At 40.5% G+C, this 27,444-nt stretch overlaps 1 protein-coding gene and 1 long non-coding RNA gene across 6 annotated transcripts in view; both read left to right on the forward strand.

Moving 5' to 3' along the window:
- The first annotated feature begins 14,509 nt into the window (after window positions 1-14,509).
- LOC116220206 lies at window positions 14,510-18,085 on the forward strand. Its single transcript, XR_004163487.2, has 2 exons — window positions 14,510-15,400; window positions 17,748-18,085. It is a non-coding gene; the product is annotated as an uncharacterized LOC116220206 (long non-coding RNA).
- A 2,521-nt stretch (window positions 18,086-20,606) lies between these two features.
- Window positions 20,607-27,444, forward strand: part of rgs19 (regulator of G protein signaling 19) — a 36,853-nt gene continuing 30,015 nt past the window's right edge. For 2 of the 5 annotated variants that reach the window (XM_031566258.1, XM_031566259.1), the window contains exon 1: window positions 20,607-20,766. In XM_031566258.1, the coding sequence (XP_031422118.1) occupies window positions 20,710-20,766 (57 nt within the window). In that variant the 5' untranslated portion in view covers window positions 20,607-20,709. Of the gene's footprint in view, window positions 20,767-22,803; window positions 23,782-24,057; window positions 24,119-25,271; window positions 25,380-27,444 lie in introns of those variants that run through there. The other 3 variants (XM_031566261.2, XM_031566262.1, XM_031566260.2) reach the window with 3 other exon arrangements.

Raw genomic sequence — 27,444 nt, forward strand, 5'->3', positions numbered from 1 at the left:
CTCTTCACTTCCTGTCTCGTTCCCAGTTGGATATACTCTCCAGGAACCTTTCCTGTCCAGTTGGATATACTCTCCAGGAACCTTCATCACAGCAGAGAATATTTGTGGTGTTTCAATGGCCTCAATTTCTATTTTCTGTCCTTTTCTGTCCTTTCCTATCTGTCCAGCTGGACCCACTGTATAAGATTCAACAACTTAGTCATGTGAGCATTCTCTATGAGGTCTTTTCTTCCATATCTATATCCTTGTAGTATTTCCAATGCATGGTCATAATTGCAGTCAGTCCTGCTACTGTCTTTGCTGCAGAGCCAGTGATTATCTGTCTTACACAGCTTCTCATTTTTGTAGATAGCCATCTCAAATTGATTCCAAAACTCTCCAGAAACTTATATCACCACTAAAACTTTGAGTTGTCAGCTTCAGTAACTTAACAGAGTGCTGGATTGGCAACCCTTTTCCTACACTTCTTCTTGGCATAATTCTTGCAGACATTCTGAATCAGTCGCTGTGCACACATCTTTATTACTATTATCCTTTCTTTGTATTCTCTGTGATCGTGACGTCTGCGTCTAAAATGTAGCAGTTCCTTGTTCAATTCCTCTATTCCAAATCCTCTATGCTTGTTCTTTATTAGACAAGTTTACCAATAACTCACGCAAACGCACAATATCATTGTCCTTGCCAATCCCTGGTTCCCTAAATGGCTCTATGTTTTTGAATCAATCTGTCCAGTCTTCTTCCAATTTGTCGTCTGCTGACTAGAGTCTGGGGTTTTTGCAACAAACAAAGATCCATCTATATCTTCTTAGCCAACAAATAATGAAATCATAACTTAATTATAAAGCAAGCAGCATTTACTGAAAGAAGAAATCGTTCTCACATACAGCATCTCAATAGATACCGGAGGGAGACAGTGTTCCATTCTCAAACTAGTTACTGCAAAGCTTTCTGATACTGAACAACAAAACATTATGGGTGATGCAGTCACCCTGAACTTCTAGTTATTTACTGAAATCCATAATCAATCCATTTAATTAGACTGAATATCCCAGATCTCAGTCAACATGTTCAAATAATTAACTTTAATCTACTTCACTCAAGATATTTACCATAAAGTTACAACAATGGATGCTCCTGTAAAGCAGGAGAATGATCCTGCTCCCTTCACCTCAGTACACAGAATGCACTTAGCCTCATTGTTGTAACTGAATATAGGCCTACTTTGTAGTTTGGAGGGTAGATTGGTTGGATGGACCTAGTCACTAGCTCCCTCCAATGTATCTCCCTCCCCAAATCAGTCTAACTTCTTCTCTGCATCATCTCAATCCCCGTTTCAAAATAAAAGTCCCTTTACACTTTATATGCTACACATATATGTAAGGGATAATAAATAATCAGCTGGTCATTATCGAAAAATAAATCCTGACAGGTCTTGTATCCTGAAGGGATTTATTTTTTGATAATGACAGGTGCCCTTTACACTATCCTGCTTATTATACGATTACTTTCAAAAACGATAAAAGACGTTCCTCCAAAATATATCTTTTTAGGTGATTTTGTTGCTGTTTGGCGCTGCTTGTTGCGTGCGTAGCAATGTATTACTTGTTGACTTCACATTACAATGAATTTCCGTTTAAAAAGGTGAATGGACTACTTGTGAAATGATATGAAAGATGTGAATTAGAGGCACAAAACCCATTGCCAATGGCAGCGGTCCTGATAAAGAACTACCAGATCTCTGAACGTTGGGGTGGTCCATTCAAATCACTTTATATTGCCTTATTATATGTCCCTTCACAATTTACGTGTTACACATATATGGCTTTAAAGCTTACAGTCAATTTTGATGGCCTTGATGGTTATAATTTGTTAATGTATTAATCAGTTAGTAATCAGTTATCAGTTCATTTATGTTCTTATTGATGGACAGCACTAGAGCACACACATACATATATATACAGTATATAGGAAATTATGCTGAGAAAAGCTGTTTCTGCCTCGCCACAAAGGGAAAAACAACAACATCTACATTCTGGCACGAAGATTTTTCAGAGTTGTTTTGCAGGGCCAAACTGAAGCTTTCTTGAGATGAGGTCTTGTAAGAATTTTTATATATATATACTGTATATATATATAAAAAATCTTATATATATATATATATATATATACAGTATATATATATAAAAATTCTTATATATATATGTATATATATATATATATATATATACAGTATATATATATAAAAATTCTTACAAGACCTCATCTCAAGAAAGCTTCAAGAATGCTTGGATCTTGTATCAGTCAATTTAAGCTGTTATGCAATCTATTTCTGTCAAACTGCAAACATTCAGCACCAGAGGCAGACCTCGACGAACATAAACAAAAACCCACGCAGACACTCTTGAAACTGTCTGCCCCTTTGAAAATGTAGAAGCCGAAGTGGAAATGACTCATTCATGAGAACTTTACTTGCAAGACCTTGTACACACCTTGTCCATGCATGGACAGATCTAACCTGAAAAGTTGAGCTTCTGTCAGAACACCACATAGCGCCATGGGCACAACCTCTCTCTCGCCCACAGGCTGACGCAGTGCCAAGGCAGATTTGAATTACTTTTCATTCAGTGTAGCATCCTGTTCAGCCTTCGCTAACTCCAGGGCCTATTTGAGAGGTCACATCCTCAACCTCTGCTTATTATGAGTGCTTCTTAGTGCATGTTCAACCTCTGAAGCCATCTGCCCTTCCATCCAGACCTACAGTCACCATGGGTTATGCACGCTCCACTGAGACACTTTCCACAGAGGACTTGGTGCTAGTTGCTAGAGTCGGGGCTGTGAACTATTTTGATTACTCTACAGTTCCATTCTCAAAAGCAATTTAACTGCTCAACTAACCAGCCATTTTTACTTTTATTGTGCGTAACATATCATCTGAAGGAAACTGTCCGTCCACTTTGTGGCAAAGAAGTAATATCATAGACAGCATTCAAGCTGCATTTTGCTGCAACACAAGCAGTGAAAAATAACAATAATACGGCAAGCCCAGGTAACTGGTTGAGAACCCTTAAGCATGAACCCATCGATCTCCATTTCTCAGAAACATTAATCCTGACAGCCATCGTATGGTGGCCCGATGAGCACAATCACTTATAACCAGCTTACAGCCTCCATCTCCTCTCTCTATCTAATCTCTGAGAGGCTCATAAAACAGCACACTGACAGCGATGGTATTTTTCCTCGCCAAACCACTGAAGCACTTACCCCCAGCCTACCAATGCCATTAAAATGGTAAGTAAAACTATATATGAATATACATGCTAAAGACACAACGCTGTTAGGTGTGTCCAGCAATTTGTCCTCTTCAACCAACCAAGAATAATGAAACGTGGCATGTCAATCCGGCAGACACAGGATGTCAATCACCATCCATTAAAACACATTTCATCTTCACCAGCCTGATATGACAGGTGATGCACTGCAGTGCTCCACTCCTTTCAGGCCTCAACATTGTACAGAGAAAATATAAATCCCCTCTTATCTGATCAAGACCAGACATTCTTTCCTGCTATCTGTTTTGACTCAAGGTTCAGTTCCAATAGTACAGGTGCCAATACATTTTTTACCTCAAACTTTTTTGTTATGTTTTTCTAAGCATTCTTTATGTGTTAGTAAGACTCGTGCTTGTATCATGTTTTTTATACATTGGGTGAAGATTCCTATACATTATGTACAATTCCATACATTCCTGTGCCTCTATTTCCTGCAAATCAACTGCTAGCTCTACACGATGGCATGATGAATATGTTAGGTCATATACTCTTTCAATAGTCTATAGCTTTAATTTGTGACATATTCTTGCATCTTGTCCGTTTTAATCCCCTCAGATGGAATGTTTTTCATGTTTATAACTCCTGATATCTGTATTCGACATGGCTCCTCTCCCTCTTCGGGCTTCAATCAAATTCCCTCTATTGTCCCTCGCACAGATCGAAACACCATCCCAGCATTAAAGCAATTTAGCCTCATTAGTGGTGAATATAACAGGACAATGCTGCCCAGCACTTTTAGCAGAGATGAAAAGGAGCAGAGGCTGTTGACAGGAAGTAACAACACAATTCAGGCCCTGAATTAATCTCAGTCAGACACCACAATTTCCAGACAAATTCAATGGAGACTGCATTGTTTTGATGAGTGAGGAGAAAAAAAGGCAACGATTGTCAATCCTATTTATAGAGGAGAGCAAGAGTTGTTGCGGTGCTGAAAAGGCGTTGCTATGGCTACAATGTTTCAGAAGCTTATGGAGGATAAGACTGGCAAACCCCTCACCCCAACTCCCTCTGGGACGTGCAAAGATCAATATGATGGTCTAAAATGGTGATCTTGGTAAATATTTTGCCCCATGACAAATTGAAATAATGTTCTACTCCTCAATACCAACTCCTCCACCCACTCCCCTTTGACACATACAGCAGATAACCTTGTGTGTTGTTTTGCCATTAGGCAGCGCACTCTCAGTACTTTGAACTCGTGTCCATCAGGAAAAACCTCCCAGCTCTCTCCCAGAGTAACATCTGCCTACTTGTCTCCAAGGACATGTCCAGCATTTTCTTCTTCCTTGCTGCTTTTCACTTCCAATCTCCCATCCAATTTACTTTTATCAGAGCAGCAGATCAACACTCACACCTCAGGCACAGCATTAAAGGGGAACTGTGCTCTTGGCTTAGCCAGCCTTGGGGGATTGTGGCACAGACCTCCTTGGTGCACCACTTGTATATTCATCATATAGGGCTGCGCAATATGAACCAAAAATCATATCTCGGTAGTTTTGGGCTGAATGTAAAATGTAAGTAAAAACCACAGGTGAGATGTCAGATGCACTTTTATCAAAACAGACTGTGGTCAAACTAAAATGCGAAGACAGGGTTTCCCTGTTTGAAAAAATACAATATATATATATATATATATATAATGATATAAAATAAATAGCTTATTTAAAAAATAGGGCTATCTCTGAGAATGATCCTTCAGTCGTTTCCAACAACAATAATAGACTGATTAAAACAGAGAACAATTACAGGTTTTCTCCGCTGCTGGGAATTTTGAGAAAACCAAAGGAATAATGAAATACCTAAATTAATTAAGCATATCTAAGATTGAGCTAAAAATTGACAATTACAAATTCATGTTGATTAAAAGATAAGAAACAAACTTTAATGACATTTATTGACTATTGTAGTGACATTGTTTTGCAGAACGTGATTGAACTGCATGAATAGTGCATAACTTTTGATTTCACATTATTATTTTTTAAACAATGGCCCTTTTTAAAGCATTTACATTATATTGAGCAGGGGTGTAATGACAGGGGAGGCAAAGCAGACAATTGCCTGGAGCTTTGAGCTGGAAGGTGCCCCCTAGGACAGCTGATACTGTTAGTCCACAGGAACAACGTCTCCGTGAGAACCCCTCTATGATTTCATGCATGAGACTACAATGACATTTCCAGAAAGGAGAAAGACATGTCCCTGGATCATTAGCTTGCTAGGAGCTTCGTGATTATGTAGTTTTAATAATAGCAACCGTATTTTCCAAAGCAACTTACAAAACATCAGAGCAAATAAAAAGCTAAAGTAAAAACAATCAATTATTAATAATTCTTGCAATTACAGAGAGCCAGTGAAGGGTGACAAGCAGAGGAGTTCAATGTGTCCTCTTTGGCCCATCAAAGACTGAACTCTGGTCTCACTTCACATGCAGGAAGGCCTGTTAAAATTGCATTGCAATTGTCTAGTTTAGAAATTACCGGGGCTTATACAAGACGTTGTGTAGCATATTGTGTGAGGGTCTGATTTCCCAAATATTATAGTGTGTGAAAACGCTATAATAATAGATTGTAATAATCTATTATTATTACAATGATAATGATAACTATTATAATATATTATAATTGAATGTAATTAGGCTTCAGATCCCTGAGCATCCTCTGCATTCTCAGCTGACGAATATATATATGCATTTGTAAGGCTATGTGCGAGATTTGGTCAAATAATGATCCCTTTTGTAATCTTATTCTTTTCTCCACTGATTGAAATCATTAACCAACCATTATTTAACAACTTCACAATTGTAATCACTTTAACATTCTTTTCTCCCATCCTCATGCCTGAATCTTATATTAATCAGTGGCATTTTGTTCAAATGATAAACAACACCATGTAATCTTTTAGAGATGTTTTGACAGCTTGAACTTGAAACGCATAAAGAGGGCACGGCACCCTTCAGATTTCAGACTGTAGTAGGTCATCAGATTCTCCTGGGCATTGCCAAACAGTTGCCTACACGTCACTTTGTTTATGTTCTGTGTTAGGAAGAGACATGCGAAAGGAGAGAAATAGCAGGGGAGAGAAGGAATGGTCATAATGACAGCACTGCACCCAGTTATCTAGCTAGCGACCTCATGGATGAGCATCTCCGCCTTCAGTTGATAAAAGAAGCGGACTGTACAAAGACATTCCACATGAATTCTAACAATTGTAACACGTTACCGACTGTATTTCACCGCTCGCTACGACGTCTCTGATTCATGGCAGTTTCAGGCAAGCTTCTACCAAGCCAGGGCTGAAGCTAAACTTGAAAGAAACTGTTTGAGGTAAGCTCACTAGCAGAATATATTTCCTAATGAGGAAAAGTAAACATGGAAATTCCCCGTTTCTTTCTGTCATCTGTACACATTCTGATAAAGCACTGAGATTGGACCAAAAGACCAGTGTAAACCAAGCTAACTGTTTGCTTGTTTGAATAAAATGTTGGACTTCAAGCTTACCATGGGATTTCCACTGGAATAACATTATTAGCCTAATTTAAAACTTATCCTTGATCCACATTTTTCTTTCATTCCTTCACCTGCTTTCTCCTTTTCCTTTCCTTTCTTTCTATATTCTGACAGATTTATTTCCATCTTCACTCATGCGCTATCTTGACGAGTCTCTCTTTTTAGAATGACATGCAACAGTAAACTCTCAGCATTGCTAGTCTTTGGAACCAATTGCCAATAGCCCAGACCACATCTGTGACCACGAATAGGCCCATCTGTAGGTTACTAGGCTATGCTTTCTTGCCTGTGTGGTAGGCTGTGTTTACAATACACTATGTGACAATTTTTTAATGAAAAGTAAAAGATGAATGAATGACGAAGTTACCTGTTATTATGTAACTCGTGTATTAACATATTTAGCACACAACCCCCCCCCCCCCCCCCCCCCCACACACACACACACATACACACCACCCCTTTGCGGGGTCCCACGGTGCACTGTATATGTTACATACCCCCTTTTTGTGCCTCCTCATTGTCCAGTTGTCTGACAAGAGTGTCATTGTATCATGTAATACTCCAATGACATGAACTCAAATTAAAGTGAGACTCACACTCATGGGCGGGGCCTGGGGGAGGTGGACTGCCCATTGCATGACGTGGATATGTACCAAATGGCCCTAGATACATCAGCATGGGTTCAGGATGACCTCTCTCTCTCTCTCGCATTATCTCTCTCTTTCACTCCCCACTCCATTTATCGTGTCTTCCGTTGCTGACTCCCCCACCCAATCAGTTTGCATCTTCATCCACCTCTCCATCAGCTCACCCCTTTACGCCTCATGCACTGTAAGGATCACCTCAAACGGCACTCCAGGAGACTACCAGCCCGTGGCTCAATTACACTGAGGAGCCAAGAGTCACTTGAGAGCCACTTACCCTCTTGCGGTGTGGGCATCCATGTCTTGTCAGTGATTGAACTGAAACCTGTTGCAGTGACTGGAATGGCATTATCATCCCTAGCATTGTGATATGGCAGTGTGAGACGTTATCTGACTGGTCAAAGCAGGTTTATCGCTCTCTCTCTCTCTCTCTGTCTTGTTCTGGATACTGACAAGGTGTCATTTTTCATTGTTTGTTCTCTCAGTATTTTTCACAGGCATTTAAAGGAATTGGGAGTTTTCTCCACATCGTCTAGTGGACATTTAAGATGCATGCACAGTGATAGCTCACTTCTTATAAAGAATTAGTTGAATTAGTCAGATATTTTCTACCAAATTCAAATTGATGCGACTAGATTTTACAATAACTCTGTTACATGCATATATGTGTGTAGAATGTTTTTTTTTCTCACTGCATTTGGTGTCATGTAGAAACTGCCAAATGCTAATTATCAAGTCAATGAAAGTGCGGCTTATGGCATCATCATGATTTTAACTATCTGTGTGCCAGTTGTGCCTTTAAACCCACTATGGTAAACCTATCCTTTAGGCACTGGGCCAATGAACCCTTAAAATAAAACCTTTTATGTTTTGTTTCATTTTTGTTTTCAATACATTTTGTGTATCCATTGCAATCAGTCAAGTTTTGGGTGGGATCTCTCCTTACTTTGGTTTTCCTTTTTATGTATTTCTAAATGCTCAGGTGTGATTGTGTTTTTCTTCTTTCACATGTGACTAGTTTTTTCAATGGTGTTTTCAACAATCCAGTCTTTCACCATTGTCTTTTGGAAAATGTTCCTTTCTGCTTGATGCTGCTTCAGGTTTGACAGTTTTCTTCGCTATGTAAGCTGTTTATCATTTGCGTTTAGTTTGTATGGATACTTTCTGTAATCCTGTTGTACTTACTGCTCCCTGTAAACCTTAATTTGCCTCTTTTATATCCTTGTTAACACCTGGTTTATTTCAAATACGTATTATACTGATAACAGTTTTAACTCCATTAAGCTATGGTAAACGGACTGAAGAGATTCTTTCTTGTGCATGTTGTTATGCAGCTGACTGGAATCTGTTTTTTGGGAAGTTTGCTTTGCTTGTCTTATTTGTCAACACCATTTCCCTTTAGTCTCCCATATGTCTGTGTGCCTTTATAGCTAAAGTGCTTCCTGTTGCTGCACCCGTCTCCCCTTCAGCCATTCAAGGAAGCAAACAGCTCCACCAGTCCAGGTGCTAAAGAGGCGACAAATCACACATTCTGACATGCTTGAAGAAACATGCAGCGGCTAATGGCAGCTAGCATCTTGGCAGTTATTTCTATCCTGTACATTTTCTTTCAGTCTATAATGGAAGGTCAGGAACCAGGTGACTAACACAATGACAGATGCAACAAAGGAGCAGTTCAAGAGGCAGTTAACAAAGGATATGTCTTGAGTTTGTCCGTTCCCCCCAGCTCTGTTCTCTCTCTCTCTCTCTCTTACTCTCTCCTTCTCTCTGTCAGACAAAAGGCCTGCAGAAAGATGCTTCAGTGTGAATAATGTCAGATTATTGTGCTGTTTTGGTTTGGTTTGGTTTTTGGTCAACTCAGTGTCTTGGCACATACTTATGCCCATCTGCTGCAGTGTTCATTTACTGCTTTCCTTTGATGAAGCACTGATACAAATAAAGAGAAATGAAGCCGTGTAAGCCATACCCGGCATGAGGCATTTGACTTTATGGATTGCAATCTAAAATGAGTATCAAATGTTGATCCTAACTTTGGAAACAGATCATTGCACAAGGTCTTTCATAGATCAGAAAATGTAATATAAGCAATGATCTCAGTTTCTGTGTTATTTGAATGATACAGGATCCTCTCACAGTGTATTGACTCAGGCCTGTGTGCTAATTATACTGTGGTTCTCTCTTTTCTGATCATTTCCAGGTCTCTAGGTATAGCCACCATTATTTTGAACACCTCAGAACACCTTTATCCCACCAGTATGTGTCTCTGTGTCTGATGAAAGAGTTAATTGGGATTCCTGATTAACCATGGATCAATTCCCCTTTCTGCTCTCTTGCTGATGCTCATTAGCATCCAGACTGTGATTCTCAAGGCTGAACCTGTACACAACGCCAATAAAAATCTCCATAATTTGCCTTTCACCAACAGGTGCTTCAACAGGCATAATACAAGCCTTTAGAGCAGTTGTACTGTCTTGTAATTGACCTGCCTACCGTTAGCATGTTATGAGACACTCATAGATTGATCGTTGAGCATCGATGTGACCCCCATCCATGATACTGATCCATGTGCATGCAAAGCTTTGTCATTCAGGCGGACAGGTTGTCTGTTACAGATTTGACCCCCTGCAGGTGCATTACCATCAGAGGACCAGCTATGGGAAGGTCCACATTCTAAATTATAGCTTGTGTGAACAGGCTGTTAGTTTGTCTATTTGTCTTTTCTGTTTCATCATGCAGGCATGCAGTCTAATTTGAATCCACTTGAATCAATATTCTATTTATTTAGTTTACACTCATATACTGCAGTTTTGATCATTTGTGAAGCAGTGTAGTTTTGTTTATTGATTTACTTTGTTTTAATTATTAAATGACTTTGTAATATTATTGGTAATCTACACACTGAGACAAAAACTCAACTGGCTCTTCTCTCTATTGTGTTCAAATACTGTAATCATTTTGTACATTTTAAAGCCATACTTGTAAGTACAAAGCTGACAGCTGACCAAGCGATACACTGTGTGTATGTGTATGTATGTGTATGTCTCGCCTATGTTTTGTTGGGAATTGATATATATGTGACAAATTATTTCACCTATCTCACAGATTAAATAATGAAAATATTTATGTAAATTAACTAGGATTTAGGACAGAAATACAAATCTTAAAAGAAAGAAAGGCAATATTTCTTAGATAACAACAGAGAACATGGGGTCAAAATGGAGTTAAATGCATACAGGAAAGAGTTTTGAAAACTCTTCACCAAATGAACTTGGCCTCAATGATGACTCAACAAATTACAAAAGGGTTAGATAACTCACACTGTAGACTACAAAAAGAAACTATTAACATGGTGTTCTGAGACATATGAAATCCATTGAAGGTCGAATGTGACCCTAACATGATAGAAAGATTAATGGACAGTCAGATGGCACAGCACAGACTGGGTGCGTGAAGGGTTAGCTGAAATGAGTCATTATAGCCATCTGAAATATATTCAGTGGCCACATCAATGCATTGGTAATATTGGGCCTCAGTGGGTCATAACAATAGCAGACATTTTACAAAAATTTCACCAGCATTGTAATAAAATGTGTCATGCATAGAACACACAACAAATAGTACATAATCATTTAGTTCATGAATAAACTTCCATACAATAGATACAAAATCCACGGCAGTACATCAAGAACGCAAGTTGTGTCATGTGTTGAAAGCGGAATAATTGAGTTTCACATTTTGAATGGTGCTTTGAAAAGAAAGCATGCTTGCGGTTTTTAATTTGATTAATTGATTGTGAAATTGTAATAGCTCTTTGGTGTGTACAAAAACTGCCAACGTCATCAGTTAAAAAAATATCCTGGTCATAAACTATGTGTATTGATAAAAAAAAATCTATTCAGGGCCAACCAATTGGAAATTGCCAGAACTGGCTCTCGGAATAGTGAGGCCCATGTCTGCTTATGATAAAACAACTGCTCAATTTCTCAATCGATGATGTCACCAGTTTGTTCCTGCTCCAATGCAGAGTTTTACTAGTATCACAAAGTAGAGTGGTACTTCTAATGGTTCAGCTGATAGCTATAATAAACTGCATTTCTATTTCATTTGTTACACAACCGATATTTTGTGTCAGTCACACTAAATGTATGTACTCAAGATTCTTTCTTCTGTATGGCCTTCCGTTGTCACGTATATTCACTTAGTCTGATTGGTTTCTCAACAAGCATTCTCTCATGTATGTCACATATGACAGTACACATGTCCGCTGTCTACACACACACACACACACACTGTCTGAATTACAGGGGAATGACTGGGGTTCGTACACGCCATACATGATAGGCAAACAAAACAACAGAGACAAAATGGTGATGTGTAATGTGCTACAGGATCTCGTATTGACTAAGACACTGAACTTTGTACTCCTGCAGGAGATCGATGTTAAACACATGGACAGCACAGAAGTCATTGACTGCTGCCCTGGGCACCCTGCAGTGTACCAATTAAACCTGGGCAGTATGCTTCATTAACTGCTTGGCATCCCAGAGAGAGCCACAATAATACTGAGCAAGAGAATGAGAATAATGAGAGAAAAGAATGCAAGTTTGCAAGTTCAAGGGAGTTTGAATGTGCAGGAATACACTGGTATGCAAAACAGGCAGACAGCAGCCACAACGAATGCACATCAAGAAAAGATGCAACAATCATCAGGCGCTCTGCAGCCAGAGGCAGAAAGTGGGAATGATGATATACCAGTGGCAGTGAGGGCGCTACAGGGAGAGAAAGGGAGTCAGAGGAGAGAACATTGTACTGACACAAAAATGAGACGGACAAGATAGAATGAAAAAGGTCACATGTGGAGGCAGGGGCTCCTCATAGTGCGTATGTGTGTGTTTGTGTGTGAATGGGATATTTAAACTCCAAAAAGGGTGACAGTGCCTCTTACCAGCTCCACGTGTCCCTGCACCTGCTGAGCACAAGAGAGCCTTTGCTAAAAGGCCAAATGAAACCACTTTTAACCTGTCAAACAATGTGAGAGTAATGGGCTTCATCCTGAGACTACTAAGATAAATATACCAAGCAGGATATGTCAGAATAATTCCACTGGAATCACCTGTTCTTACCGTTTTCTTACTCTTACTGTTTTACTCTTAACTTCACTTTACTTGAACCTGGCTTCATGAGACTGACATAACCATGTCATTAACCTGTTATGGCAGATGGCACATACACATCACTGCAGCTGATGTCCAATCATTTGACAATGTCATCTTACCATTATTGGTAATTGGTATGATGGCTCTCTGAATTTTGCCATAATGTCTTATGCCTTAATGTTACGTCATTACGTTGTCATAGCATCATACAGTCATGACCATTATCGATTATGGTGACATAACACTGTTACATCACTGGTTGCTTGTTAAAACTATTTATAACAGCATATGACATTTGCCGTGACAACATTATGGCATAGGCTAGTTATGTAAAATGTTATTGGTTTGGACACTCACAGCCGGTAAGATACTGAGAACATGGAAACACTGCACCAGCTTTCCAAGGTTACAGTAAAACATTAATGAGAAGGCGAAGTTCATTATATTTCTTACATACCTACTGTATGTCTGGTATTCTCTTGATATCTGTAGTCGTGGAGACATTCCACATACTCTCACAATGCAAACCTATATCTTCCTTTCAGTATAGGCACAGTCACCTTGTTATCGCTTCTACTCAGGGCGGGCAGCATAACATATGGTTTCTTGGAAAAATGGTATGAAAAAAGAACCCTTCATGGTTTTGTATTCACTAAATGTCACCAAGTGGTTCAAGGCTCAAACTCTCTATATTCTGTACACAGAGGATTGGTTTCCTCGATAGGAATAAGACATTCTTATCCCACTAAGATATGGTATGCCATGGTCTAGTCAAAACCCTGGTTTAAAAGGCCAGCCAATGATTCACTTTAAAAGACTACTTTAAATCACAAATATTTTCAGGCATTTGTTAGATCACAATGATTCTGTCAACATCACCTATCAGAAAATGTAGTGACATTATATTACCAATAGATGGCACCAGGTACAAAAGTTAAATTTTTATGCAGCTGGTTGATGAGGAGTAAAATGTTTGTTTGCACTATGAACATTACTTTAAAGGTTCTTCACTTCACACAGATCTTTACTGAAGACATTAATTGTTAAATTAAGTTTATTTACAATATACTTTAAAACATTCTTTCTTTGAGAATAAGATGACAGTGACAGAAGAAATTAAAATTTCTCGCATTTACGCATAGTGCATAACCCAGGAATGGTTTATCTGTGTAATGTACCGTGAAAATGTATCTGAATATGATAACAGTGGCTGCTTATAAAAAACATGCTCCAAAGTGGCAACCTTTTGCATACTGTCTCTAACATCACATACCCTTAGGTTTGATTACACAAAACCCCTATAAGTGAGAAGTTGTCATTATAACCTGATTCTGTCCACCCCCATTGTTTCCAGTCCAGTTTTCAGTAGGATTACACTGGATGAGTCTGGTCACACCAGACGAGTTATCATTGAGATCATTCTCAAAAGTTTATATCATGGATGCTATCTTGGAGATTGATGATGAAAGATTTGGCATTATATCTCAAAGTATGTTTTATCTAAGAAGTGAGACAGAGAGACCCTAAATCTCTTGTGTCAGGAGCACTGACAGCCTGCAATGCCAGTGGAGGTATCCAGGCACCACTTGTTGAATCGACAGGATGTAGAATGCGGTACTAATCTCCTTTCTGCTCTTGTGATCTGTGATAGTAACTTGATTTCACGTGTATCTGTTATCCTCAGGTATATTTGTTTCTTGGAACCTCTTTTGTGTCAGTGGTGTTTCTGAGTCAGGCTACACTGTCAGGATTTTCCTGTGTTATAGTAAATGCTACACCGTGGCCTTTCATTTGTACTTTGATTCTTCGCAGGACATCAAGGGTAGGCGGAGTTATGGTCATAGCTCCAGTCGCCATAGCAACGACAAAAACAGCACGCTGCAAAGGGATAAGGATTTCTCCGAAGAACACTTCAGCAGTAGTCAGTCTATGTGAACTAGGCTACACAATCCTACTTTGTAAACTTCAGGAAACCACCAAAAACTCATACGCGACTACTTCGCAAACATTATGCTATAGTAAATGGTAACGTTAGCCAACCTTTTGCTTTTCAGGCTGACGCTGTAGGTTACATCTGCGGAGTTCAAGGACATAATACCACATTAAGTTACTTTAGTATCGGCTAGGAATTAGGCTACACTATTGATCATCGACACACTTACAATAACACAAATGGCTTCAAACACAGACTTCCAGAGATCCAGAGAAGTGCAACTAAACAAGATGTGCCCACAACAACGAGCGCGGTATCAGGCCTATTTGGAACCATGTAAAGAGGCTCAGCGCAGCATGAGGCTAGCAAAGCAGAGAGTTTGCGCAGCGAAGATTCTGCATGATGGCAACACCTGCCAGCCCCAGACTGATGAGGACGAGAAGACGCGCCAGGACGTACTCTTTGGACAGCTGAAGGCTGCTGAAGCTCGCTGTCGAATTCGTCAAATGCGATTGAACTATCACAACTTCAGGGCAGGGTTTCACACTACTTACTTGACAACTTCACGAACACCTTTATATTTAACGCCTCAGCATTGTATCATCTTAGGCAATCTAATAAGCCTAAACACCTTTGTGTCTCAAGCTCTTTCCAGAAAGACCAATAGTATGATGTGCCAATAAATTCCCTCTCTCTTTTTGCAAATCTCCAGGCCCAGGAAATTAACTTAATGATTTCAAGCCAGGCCACTGCCCAGAAAGCTTTGAGTGTGGAGTTGCTGCTGCCAGCCAACGAGAGAAAAATGAAGACTAATGACAGCTTGGACAAACTGCAGGTAGTCTAATGCACCTTTAAAAGCAAAACAGTCTATTTTTGGCAATCTCTTTTTGTAAGACTCCTGCTGCTACAGGCAGCTCCTAAATTAGAAAGATTTGTTCTCTTCTCTCTTCCAGTGTGTAATTATCCAGAGAAAAAGTAATCTTTAACCATCTTAGTTATCAAGATTGTTCTCTAACTGTATTCCAAGTATCTATACTATAAAGTGACTAATCTGTCATTTTTATATTGTTTCCTCCTAACAAAAAACAGTTAAGTGTTTGTCCAATTTACTGCTACTGGAGGGATTATTAAATCAGCCACTAAATGTCTTCCTCCCTCGATGGTGGGGAAAGTTTAACCTAAATGACCAGCTAGCCTACAGTTCCCGGAAATTTTAAATCCATCAGACAGTGCACTGATATTCAAACAGAATGATTTTCAGGGGTAGGAGGTTCTCTTTCAGATTTAGGAGCCATGATAGCAGGTGGTTACAGCACTGGCCAAACAGAACCCTTCAGAGTGTGGCTAGGCTATAAGAACACTTAGGCTATAGCCCTACATTACTACCAGAAGAGATGGACTGGTAATTATTAAATGACACAAGGTTTCTCCATCAAAATAACATCATAGTAGGCAACCAGCAAGCTAGACTATATTTCCAGAAAGGAAGCTATACCATAGCCCAAAACTTCAATATTTTAACTCAAAAATAGCCTGTCAAAGACCTTTAAGAGCCCTTGAAGTTCTTGAAAAGAACAAACTAGGCAGAGAAAATGTGGTTTAGAATGATGGGACATGCTGGTTAGAAACACTAGGGAGAGTTAAGTGGGGAAGATGATCAGTTTGCTTTCTCTAATGCAGGTGTAGAGTAAATGACCACCATGCATTGCCCTTACTAGTTTGAGGTGACTCTTGTGAAAGAGCTTCTTGGTCTTTCGATTTCCCTCAGTTCATTTGCAGCTGAATCAGGTGCAGCACAGATGTAATTGGGACTTTTGTGATTGGGCCTGCTGACAGCTAACCTATTAACTCTTAAGTGGCACTATGCAGATGCTATCATTGAAATACAAAGAAAGACATGGGGGGTGACAGGTTGAGAGTTGATTGCATTATTTCTGTAGCAGGTGGTAATACAAAAGCAGTTTGTTTGTTTGTATGAATATTTCTGTTAATTCAATACTCTTTTGTCACAGGTGACAAGAAACCCTGTTAGCTTGCCAAAATTATTTTGTGTTTTTATCAATTTAGTGATCTCAACACATCAATTTGCCATGAGAAGCATTTCAAAATCTGTCAGATTTGCCATTGACATGAAGTGACAAGGTCTTGGGCAGTGTGATGTTCACCACACATTAATGGCAAACAGCAGATACTTCAATGGACTTTAGGCCTATTTAATGAACAACAACACATTTTCTTTATTCCTTATTAACCCATCTCATCGTTTGTCTAAAACTAGTGAGCCAAATAACTTCGGTGACATCCGACTACACCAACAACCAAAGCACAGATCTAATCTAGCTAGCTTGTGGATTTATCACCATAAAACCTGCGCCTTATAACTTTGCCTCGCCTCGATCAAATGCAATGGGTTTTTTATGCAGTATTTGAATAACATTTTGTTCTTAAAATTATGGTTAGAAACGTTTTACAGATTACCTTTGGGTATTTCCAGAGGTTTTTGCGCAAGTGTTTCTGAAGTTCTGGAATTCTCCATCTTGAACTAGAAAACTAGGTGATGTACACAAATAATTCCAAGATGAGGCTGTAGACCTAACATCCAACTACCAATATAGCCTAAAACTTTAAGGCCTTGCTACACATCAAAAGCGTACAGTGGGAGAAATGCAAACTGTCACCACAACACTGACTGGCCACTATTCAAACCCATCCAATATGGCCGATGCTGAGGGATTTACACATGGGGTCAAGGACCATCATAGTGTGCAATTAATCTGCGTTCATTTTATTTTTCTATGATTGATTATTCTAAATGAACGGTTTTTTTTTGCCAACCCTAGTTTACAAGTGTAATGTCTGTGTCGCAAGTGAAGAGCAGTTTTTAGCTTATATAGATGAGGCAATTCAAGCATGGAGCTGTGCATTTTGTCTCTAATTTTCCTGTAGTACTTGACTTGTGTAACACTTCTTTGTCAAGAGGGCTCTGGTCAGCCAATTATCCTCAGCTGATGTCAGGCCGGCAGCCCGCTTGCAGTTGGCACAAACTAAAGAGGCTTGTTTTAATCCTCCTCTTTGCCTGATTTTTTCCTCACTGTTTTCCTTCTGTTGTTTCATATTTGCCTTGTTGATGTCGAACCCCCACCACCATTTACAACCACCGTGACCGTCTACATATTTGGCAGAGGCAACGGGTCGAGGAGATCTTGGACGATGAGAGGGAACTGACCTTCGCTTTTGTGTGAAACGCCTGCGGAATCTTTTGAATGTAACATTATGTGTTTCCCCAGTCACCTCACTACAGGATTTTGATGAGAAGCTGGAAATGGAAACATTTTTATTATAATGTTTTCTTTTAACCTTCTGACTCAATGAAAAGAAACACATGCTGAGCTGAGAAAGTGTCTAACCGAGAGTAGAGAAAACATGTCATAAGTACTACCTCACGCCACCTCTTGACATTGTGACATGAATGTTCAGGTTTTGCTCGTTTATGAATAAAAGAAATGGTCTTGTCATGGCACTGGGAATGTGTGTCCTCACTGATGCGTGCAGGCCTGTGTGAACTTTTTTCTATGAGCTCATGAAAGGAATCACAGAGAGCTGTAAATAAAAGTCTCCTTCAGTGGGCTTCATGCTTACATTTAAACACTTCTTCAGGGGAAAACATAAGCCAGAACAAAGTGTAACATTTGCCAGCATTTCTCCACCTTTAGCAAGCATTTATCAGCGGGAACAACTAAGTTAACTCCGGACCCAGCTAACCATAAATGAAGGTCTTGTTTCCTTCCAGCTTATGAAATGTGGCCACATGACAAGACCCAGAAGTGTGAATCATGTTGTTTGAATCTGGGGCTTCAAGTCACGGATGACAAATCACTGTTACTTCTCTGCTTAACCGATGAATGCATTGAAGCTTGGAGAAATGCCTTAGCATGGAATCTGCAAAACAGTATGTACATGTATAGGTTGTTCGCAAATTACAGTAGTTCTAGCTTATGTCTCCTTTGCGTAGTTAAAGTACACTAAAATAGATTTTGTGTGGCTCGTTGTGATGTTAGCCATGCACAGTGAAGGACTTTTTCCTAGAGATACTCATCCATGGAAGAAGGAGCATTTTTCCTTATCCCTTATTTCTTCATTACTATACGTTTAATCTATATTCAACCAAAATAGATTGGGTAGTGGGGAGGATAGTATTATAACATGTCTGGCTGGGCAGACAGTTGATGTGATGCCTAATCTAAAAGGTCTCAAACCCATGTTTTTTCAGCATTTCATAGTGCGGCCCATTATCTCCTAGGCACTCAGCACCCTGCAGGAGAGACAGAAAGGCAACAGACGTAGCACAGAGGGGCGGAGCCCCAGGCCAGATCAGTAGGGTTGTAACATTCACATCAGAGCCATACCCTGGTAAGGTCTGCCCTTAATCATTTCTCTAGATTGTGGGTTTCTGTTTGGAGGGGGAAATAAGAGATTCATTTTACAAACTGGGACTACAACATAGTCATTCTTGCCAGGGTTGATGGACTGACAGCACATTCTGAAATCTCCATAAATGACAACAAAAGCCACTGTTCTCTTTATTGCTTCAGCTCAGCATAGAGTGCACTAACATTGTGTCACGTCTGTTAAGATTCAGAGCACACACTGACTGCTGTGATGAAGTGAAACAGCTTCAAATGAATTGCTGCAGTTCTACACAAAGCATCTGTAAAGGATGTACCTTTCATGCAAATCTACATGGTGATGTACTACATATATGAAGCTCTTTGGATGTTTATTTCTCCCAAGCATTCATGCTCTCCTTGGGGAGGTGCAAATGTAAATTAACTGAAACAATGTGTGTCAGATAACTTTTAAGATAGGTCTCCAAGGATCAGAGGACCTATTTCTGGGCAGTGTCAGACAGATAGGCCTATTCTAGAACAATCTCCACACCAGAAGTTCGCCTATTGTCTGCAGATTTTTTCCTGAGTTCATTACTAAGTAGTATTTTGAGGTCTGAGTAAATGTGGGATTCTCTTTCATCTCCAGTCTTGAGGAGCGCCTTGCTGACACCAAGTGGTAAGAAAGCCAGACTTAATGGCAAAAACAAAGACAGAAAAAAGAGTTTTTTCACAGAAAAACTGTGAAACCTTAGCATATTGTTTACTTTCCAGCATGAATATTGCCTCACCAAAACTAAATCAGGCCATTAAACTGCTTAGTACACAAAAAAGGTTCTGAATTTAAACAGGTTGTGGTTAAAGGATCAACGCATAATTTGACAACCTAACATGAAATTGCACAAAATAATTGTGATTAATATAAACATTATGTTACTGTTACATAGAAAATACAATCAGCTTCTGAAAACATAATGTTTTTGTTTTCAATCCTTCAATCAGCATACGTGAAACTTTTCACCTTGACCTGCCAATCATGCCATCGTTTCGCCGTTATTGTTGGTGTTTGGCGCCCCTTGCTGGTTGGCAGAGCCACCGGATACCTGGCAAAAATGTCATGTATATAGGCTACTGTCTCCATACCACTTCATACTGAAATGATAACTAAATGAATGCATCAGGTATCAACTCAACAGATGACAACTAATATTACCAAATTATCTGGAACCACCTTCTGTGGTTGCCTCTAAAGTTTTTAATTATTCTTTATTATTTGGATTATTCACTTTCTGTTCAAACTAGGCTATCATATTTCATTTCTGATACAAACTCTTTCCAATAGTCAGTATAAAAATGTATCTTATGAAAAGTTGATGAAGTTGTTAAATGGATTACATTAAAAATGGATAAGAGTTCAACACATCTGCAATGAGTAATACTATTAAGTAGACTCCATTGGGTAATTTCCAAGTTTGTAGCAATATTTCCCAACTAACTCTCAGTGAATACATGAACTAAGTAATTTGTTGCAATCTGGGAAGTGACAGTTTCTAGTGTGTTACTTTCTTCACACACGGAGTTCCATCAGAAATTACAATTAACGAGGAAGTCCTGAACCGCCTGAGTAGAACTGTCTAAGTTGACGCATGCGCAGTATGTCCTCCTCCTGCCTCTGTAAGGGTGTCGATTCTGAAGCTGGAACATTGGAAGAAAAAAAGATACTGTATTTATATACATAAAACAAGATAAAAAGAAACGGATGTGCTTCAGAAAACGAAACGGCTACCGCCCTCCAGATCATTTTAATGCAAAAATTGTAAGTATGATCATTTACGGCATTTTCAAAAGGAAAACGTTTAGTTAGCTTGTGGATGTAGGGTTTTTCCCGTTTTGAAAAGCTCCGTGATTCCTCAAGGAAGGGTTGCCTTCAGCAAGCCCCCTTTTCCCCATGGTTATAAAACAACCAGAGACCTTTAAGTAGTGTTAAATAGCCCACACCAAAAAGGAAAGAAGCTTTCCTAGAAACAGCAAAGGAGTTGTTTTATACAGGGACCACTGTGGTTAATCAACTGAGGCAGGATTATTTTTCGCTGTTCCACTGCTTAATTTGTATTAGCGGAATAGTCTGCGAAGAACAGTATTAGCTCAACATGAAGATGTCTCCTTATAGATGTACTGTCTCTAAAGCTGTGGTTTGAAACCAAAGATATGATTTATTTGTAAGGTGTGCGACTATAGGCTAGCTGAAGCGATATGTTCACTGAGCTTGCTGGCAGTAATTTTGCAAAGGGGAGTGAATCGTGCTTCGAAGTGATGTTTTTAGTGTACAATTACCAGGCTAGGAAGAACGGGGAAGGAGTGCACCCGGTGTGTCATGGGGGTAGCGGCTTGTAAGTGGTTAGTTTTGCCTTAAAACCTTATTTCTGTGCACCAGCAGTTTTCTTCGTCGAGCATTTTAAAGATAAGAATCAGTACATTTTCAGATAAGGCACGGTGATCTGTCTTTATGGAATATGAAGCTGACACTCTGAAGTAGGAAATGTCGACGACTACATTCAGTATTTGTAATTAAATCTCGGGGAAGGTAAAACATGGTTAGATTACAGTATTTGTGGGAGGGGGCATATTTTTGTTCAAAGGTGTGGGAAGTAGCTTAGGCTAACAGCAGAATATCTACCTGCTGTTGTTCAAAACATTTTATACATTTGAGCTCATGTCATTCCGAACTGCAACATATATTATTTGTCCTCCTTGTATCGCTCCTGTGGTTGCCGTGCTTTTCCTAAAGAAAGAATGGACTCGCTCTTCCTCTCTCTCGCTCTGTAGTAAAGCGCGTTCGTGACACACGCGCGAGACCTTCGGGTGAATGAATTTGGTGCGCGCGGGCTGCGAGTCGCGTACACGTCTAGCGGAGGAAGCCGAGGGGGCGGGTCTCTCGGTGTCGCGTGGCGGCACTGCACTTAAAACGCACTGGAGCGTGTGCCAAAACGTGGGGCACGCGCATAGCAAAGGATGGGATGGACTGTTGCTTGTAGAATTCAAGTATTTTTTGTAATTTATTGTTGCTTTAGTCATACAGTGTATCATAGCTTTTTACTAATAACATCTCTTCAGAGTCCTTCAGAGTGGCTTGTCAGCATGTCAATCCCAGTGAACTCTGAAACTCTTGAAGTTTCATCATTCATGCATATACCCTGCTATGCATGTTGGATTACTCAGGCTGGTTTAAAGCCAGGTGCTTAGATGTTTATGATGTTTGCAAAAACCTTCTTAGAAAAATTGAATTTTTAAGGATGAACCTCTCACATTTTTCACATCAGCATAGTATTTCGTTTAGACAGCCATATACAAATATCCATTGATTATTTCAACAGTCAAACAGAAACACTATAACAACTCACCCTAAAACATGCTGCAGAGCTTAGTGAAACTGGTGAAGCAAAGAGGGAAATTGTTATAATGCGCTCTAGTCAGGTTTTGCCGTTTTGAAGGCCACACATGAATACACAGAAACTAGTGAGGTATTGAACAGTAAGCCTGTGTTATTGTGGGGTCACATCAGGGTTTTTTAAGCTCAAACACGGGCCATGCCTGAGTTAAATGGCCTCCTTTCATCAGTGTCTGACCCTGGGGACGTGCATGAAGAATATCTGAAAAAGACAGAAAAACTGTGTCTAACCTTGGGTAGTTGTTTCTGTGTGGGTGAAGAGGTATACATGCATGTAGATGTGTTGCCACATGAACACATCACACTTATGAATTTAGAGATGCTGCGTTAAAACATATCACATAGGCATATACATCCACCAGTAGGTTAAATGTGTGTGTGTGTGCATGCATTTGTGCGTGTGGGTATGAACGCAAGAGCATACACATGAATGTCATATATATATATGCTGCATGTACACATCAGGATGTGAAATGTGTGTGTGTGTGTGTGTGCGTGCGTGTGTGTGTGTGTGTATGTGCATGCAAGCATGTGCAATTATTTCCTAAAGGACATGGAGTGTTGTAGAGGCCTCTCCGTGGCTTAAGTGTGAGCCTGTGAGAGCCACACCAGGGGGAGAATGGGATGTTAAAGAGGAAGTATGAGTCACTCTTGTCACTCTGTGGCCATTTTGCTCTCTCTCTCGTCCCTGAGTGGAGGCGTTTGCCAATAGACAGCCCGTCCACCACAGCCTGACATGCACTCACTCCAGTAGCCAGCACCAACAGGGCAGGGCGTTCTCTCTGTGTCTCTCTCTATCTACAGTACGTCACTTTGTCACGCTGTCTCTACATCTGGTCCCTAGACACACAGACACAGACACAGACACACACAGACACATGCACACCCATCTGTAGAGAGATAGGTGTCTGTGAGCTGTTCTGCCGTAGGTTACTGATAAACGAGCATATAAAGGTGTGTGTATCCCCTGGGAGTTGTTTCATTTTGGTTCGAGTTTTTTTTTTCTTTTTTTTTTCTCTCTCTCCTTCCAAATAAAGTGATGACTAACAGCCGCGCCCTGTACCTTAACCAAACCCCTCAGCTCCTGTTTAGCTGTGTGTTAACTCTGTTCTTTCCAGAGTTGGCTCTCTGTTTCTTCCCCCATCCCCCTCCTCCCTCTCTTCTTTTCGTCTGTTGCCCATTTCCTCTTTTTCATTTCTGAGTGTCCTTCCTCTTTGGGCTCGAGTGTGGTAAAGGAGAAGTTGGAGACCTGAGGCATGGTGTTCCTCCTCGTGCCCTCAGCTCCCGACTCGATGTCTCTTGCGCTGATCGGCTAGCCACAAACGCTAACACAGCCCTTTCAGGAACATACAAGGAAAAACACACCAGGGGAAAAAAAAACATGTGAGTCAAATGTTGTTGGTGATTTGGGCTTCTGAAGTGACTTTGGCTACCGAGCGATAATCGGGTGTCTCCGGTTTTGGTACATCTGGCTGGATGTAACTGGGTTGGTAACAAGCGACGCCTGTTTGTTGGTAGTGGACGAGGGCAGTGAGGTTTGTGGTCTCGAAGGTAGCCTGGCTGTTTATGTTGTTAAGATATTGTGGCAAGGGGGGCTTGGGTCAATCTGGGGGTGTGTGTATTTCGTACAGCACGTATGTACTTGTTTTTGGTCGTCAGGTTTCTGGTAACACAGCTGAAAAGAAGAGGATGTCTCCCCAGTGACTTACAGCACTTCCAGGTATAATGATGACATTTTGACCTTTGGGCACAGTTTTTAGACTTTGTCTCCTTTTTTGTGTGGGCTGTGCTCTCTTTCACTTTCTATACTGTACATTTTCGGGTAAAGGCGCACGTTGCTTTGGATTAAGTGATACAGTCTGTGTACCGTATACACAGATGAGCGTCGATGAACTGGAGTCAGAAATACCGTACCTGCTTGTTACTAGGTCATGGGATTTTCTTATCAATAGTTTTCAAATTGTCTGGATAACGTCAATCAGTTCAAATTTTAGGTCAATGAGAGTCTTCTGTGGAAACTGAGCAAATGTGTACAGGCAATTTATTTACCTTTCCTTATAGAATAACACCATGGCTACACAGTGTCCATGAGTAAACTTAGCTGTAAACTCTACTTCTCTTCATCAAAAATGCCCTACAAGTGTCAAACAGATACAGATAACCTCGCCTATTAGTGGCTATATGGTAGAAATGTGTTACTGTCTTCACTTTTGGTCAGCTTGGAACACACATTTACTTCATCAGCCAAAAGGGGGAAAGCAGATCAGGGAGCAGGCTTAGCTGCTGGAGTTTAGCCAATCACACACGCTTCTTTAAGGGACAGATGTGTCATTGTGCCAGGTTAAAGGAAATGCAAGGCTGTCACAAGGCTTCCTCTGCAGTCTGGCCGGGCGGCGCTGTGAACTGTGTCCTATGCTCGCTGCATGAAACTCCTCGTTAGAAAATCTAACTAACTGATGTGTTTGTGTACTGACATGTGGAATTGCAAGCATGCTCTGTCCACTAACAGTAGGCCTATCAGTGGAGACGCCGACATGTTACAGCAGTGATAATGACAAGCTAATTACAAGTTGAAATTGGAACATAAACTAACTGAAATATTTCCCTTTCTTTCTCCCTGTGTGCGTGTGTGTGTGTGTGTGTGTGTGTGTGTGTGTGTGTGTTTCTGCATGCCAACCCATTTACCCAAATCTCCTATCCTTTACCCATGTGTTTATATGCATGTGTTCACACACTTCTCTTATTTAATGTGTGTGTTTGTGTGTGTGTGTGTGTGTGTGTGTGTGTGTGTGTGTGTGTGTGTGTGTGTGTGTGTGTGTGTGTGTGTGTGTGTGTGTGTGTGTGTGTGTGTGTGTGTGTGTGTGTGTGTAAAGGAGTGGTCTACGGCCAGGGGGATGACATGCATGTGTCCAGGCTGTTAACAACGTTGAGGATTTTAAGACTATTAGGCTGCCAGCACTCAAGCCATGATGGACATACTGGTAACTCTCTCTCTTTACCTCTCCCTCTTCCCCCTCTTTACATCTCTCTCTCTCTCTCTCTCTCTCTCTCTCTCTCTCTCTCTCTCCCTCTCTCTCTGTGTTATATGTGGTGGTGGCTGTCTCCTGTTGTTTGTATATGTTGTGTGTAGTATGGTGGTGACTGTGTTCTGTGAGTAATCAGTGTGTTTTCTCCTCCAGTGGTTGTTTGACATTGATGTCACCTCTGTTGTGACTTTGTTGACACATTTTGTGGATGATGGAAATCCAGTCCTATTAGCCAATGGAGACACTCAACAGACACATGCTCTCTCTCTCTCTCTCTCTCTCTCTCTCTCTCTCCCTCTCTCCCTCTCTCTCTCTCAGTCATACACACACACACACACACACACACACACACACACACACACACACACACACACACAGAAACAGAAGCACACTCATTATTTTCACACCCAGCAGTCTATAGTTACTTTTATAGGTACTATAAAGGTACAGGTGAAGGTGCTTATATAGGTACAGTCTATAATTACTAGTATAGGTACCTTTTTCTCCCTTTTTAGTGCATATTTTTGGATCACCCTGTCATTGATAGATTTTCATAGATTTTGTGGGTGTATATGTGTGTGTGTGCCTGTCTGAGATCGCTTTCCTTTTCCTGCAATTTTTTATGTTAAACTTTGGACGAACAGCTTTGAATGGACACACTGTGTGATTATGCAGTAACTGGAGATACAGGCCTGTGTGTTCGACTCAAGCAATGGAGGAAAAAGTGAACTCACTGACCTCACGTGTGTGTGTGTGTGGTGGTGGTGGGGGGGATAACTCAACCCAAATTTTGGGAAACACAATTTACAGATTTCAAATAGTGGGGACAGCTCATCCAAGTCCTCGTCTGCATGACTTCCATTGTTACTCAAACTCAGATTCTCTGCTGGACGTCACACCCCACTGCACACCCCTCCGTTCATAACTACAGATCTGCCTCAAAGGATACACTTACTGTACAACACAACAAAGTAGACTGGTCTAGTTCAATGTGGAACGCAGTACTCTGTGTGTGTGTGTGTGTGTGTGTGTGTGTTTGTGTGTGTGTGTGTGTGTACTTGACTTGTATTTGTGCATTAGTATTTCCATGGAGTCTGTACATGTCACTGTTTTTGCATCCGAATGAGTTGAAAAGCACAAAGTGTATGGTTGCTTGTGGATGGCACACTGGGATGACATGCTTAAAATCTGGCCAATCCACCTTACGTCCTTCGACCTCCCCATCAGCTTATCCCGGCCATGTTTGACGAGCAGTGGCAACGGTGGTTTGGAAACATCAGACAGGCTATAGCTCTGTATTTATAGTTTTGCGCTTGACGTCACCTACCCACGGAACCCCTAGCCAAGATTCAAATCCATTTTCTCTGTCATGGCTGACAGTAGTTGTGCCATTCGGGTGCACAAGCAGAAAGGGAGAACAGCCAGAGCCTGAGACTCCGCTGAGAAGCGCAGTTTAGAGAGGAGGGATATATGGAGAAGTGCCATAACGCTGGATTGCCAACTATCTTTTTTTGGTCAAGTTGATTTTCCCATGATACTTCCATCTACTCCCGCTTCTGGTGTAGTTGAATTAGACTGGAGAACAGGAGATTAGGCTGTAGCCTAGATTAGATAATGTTCTGATAAACTACTAATTTTGACTTTTTTCTCTGACTTCAGGCCAAACTGTTTTGTGAAAATCTCCAGATGCATTTGGCAAATAGCTGTAGAAATCTAGAGTTAGACCCTGGCTTTTTTTATGTTATTGCTGAGCGGTTTACTGGCTGGCAAAAGTGTGTTCTTGCTTTCATATCACAATTTACAATTGATGTGCCCCTGGAAGTGCTATCACAAGACTTAACATCTGCATCTACATCTTCACTGGTGAGGGCACAGTGCAGTTTTTCAAATAAGGAGATTCCTTATTGGTCTGGTAGTTTTGTTAGTTGCTCCTGCCCATGAAAGTAAAACATTATCATGTAACTGAAAACGGTGCACAGCATAGACAGACGCAACACAACTAGTTTTCACATGGGTCACT

The sequence above is a fragment of the Clupea harengus genome, chromosome 4, assembly GCF_900700415.2.
Source record: "Clupea harengus chromosome 4, Ch_v2.0.2, whole genome shotgun sequence".
Lineage (NCBI taxonomy): Eukaryota > Metazoa > Chordata > Actinopteri > Clupeiformes > Clupeidae > Clupea > Clupea harengus.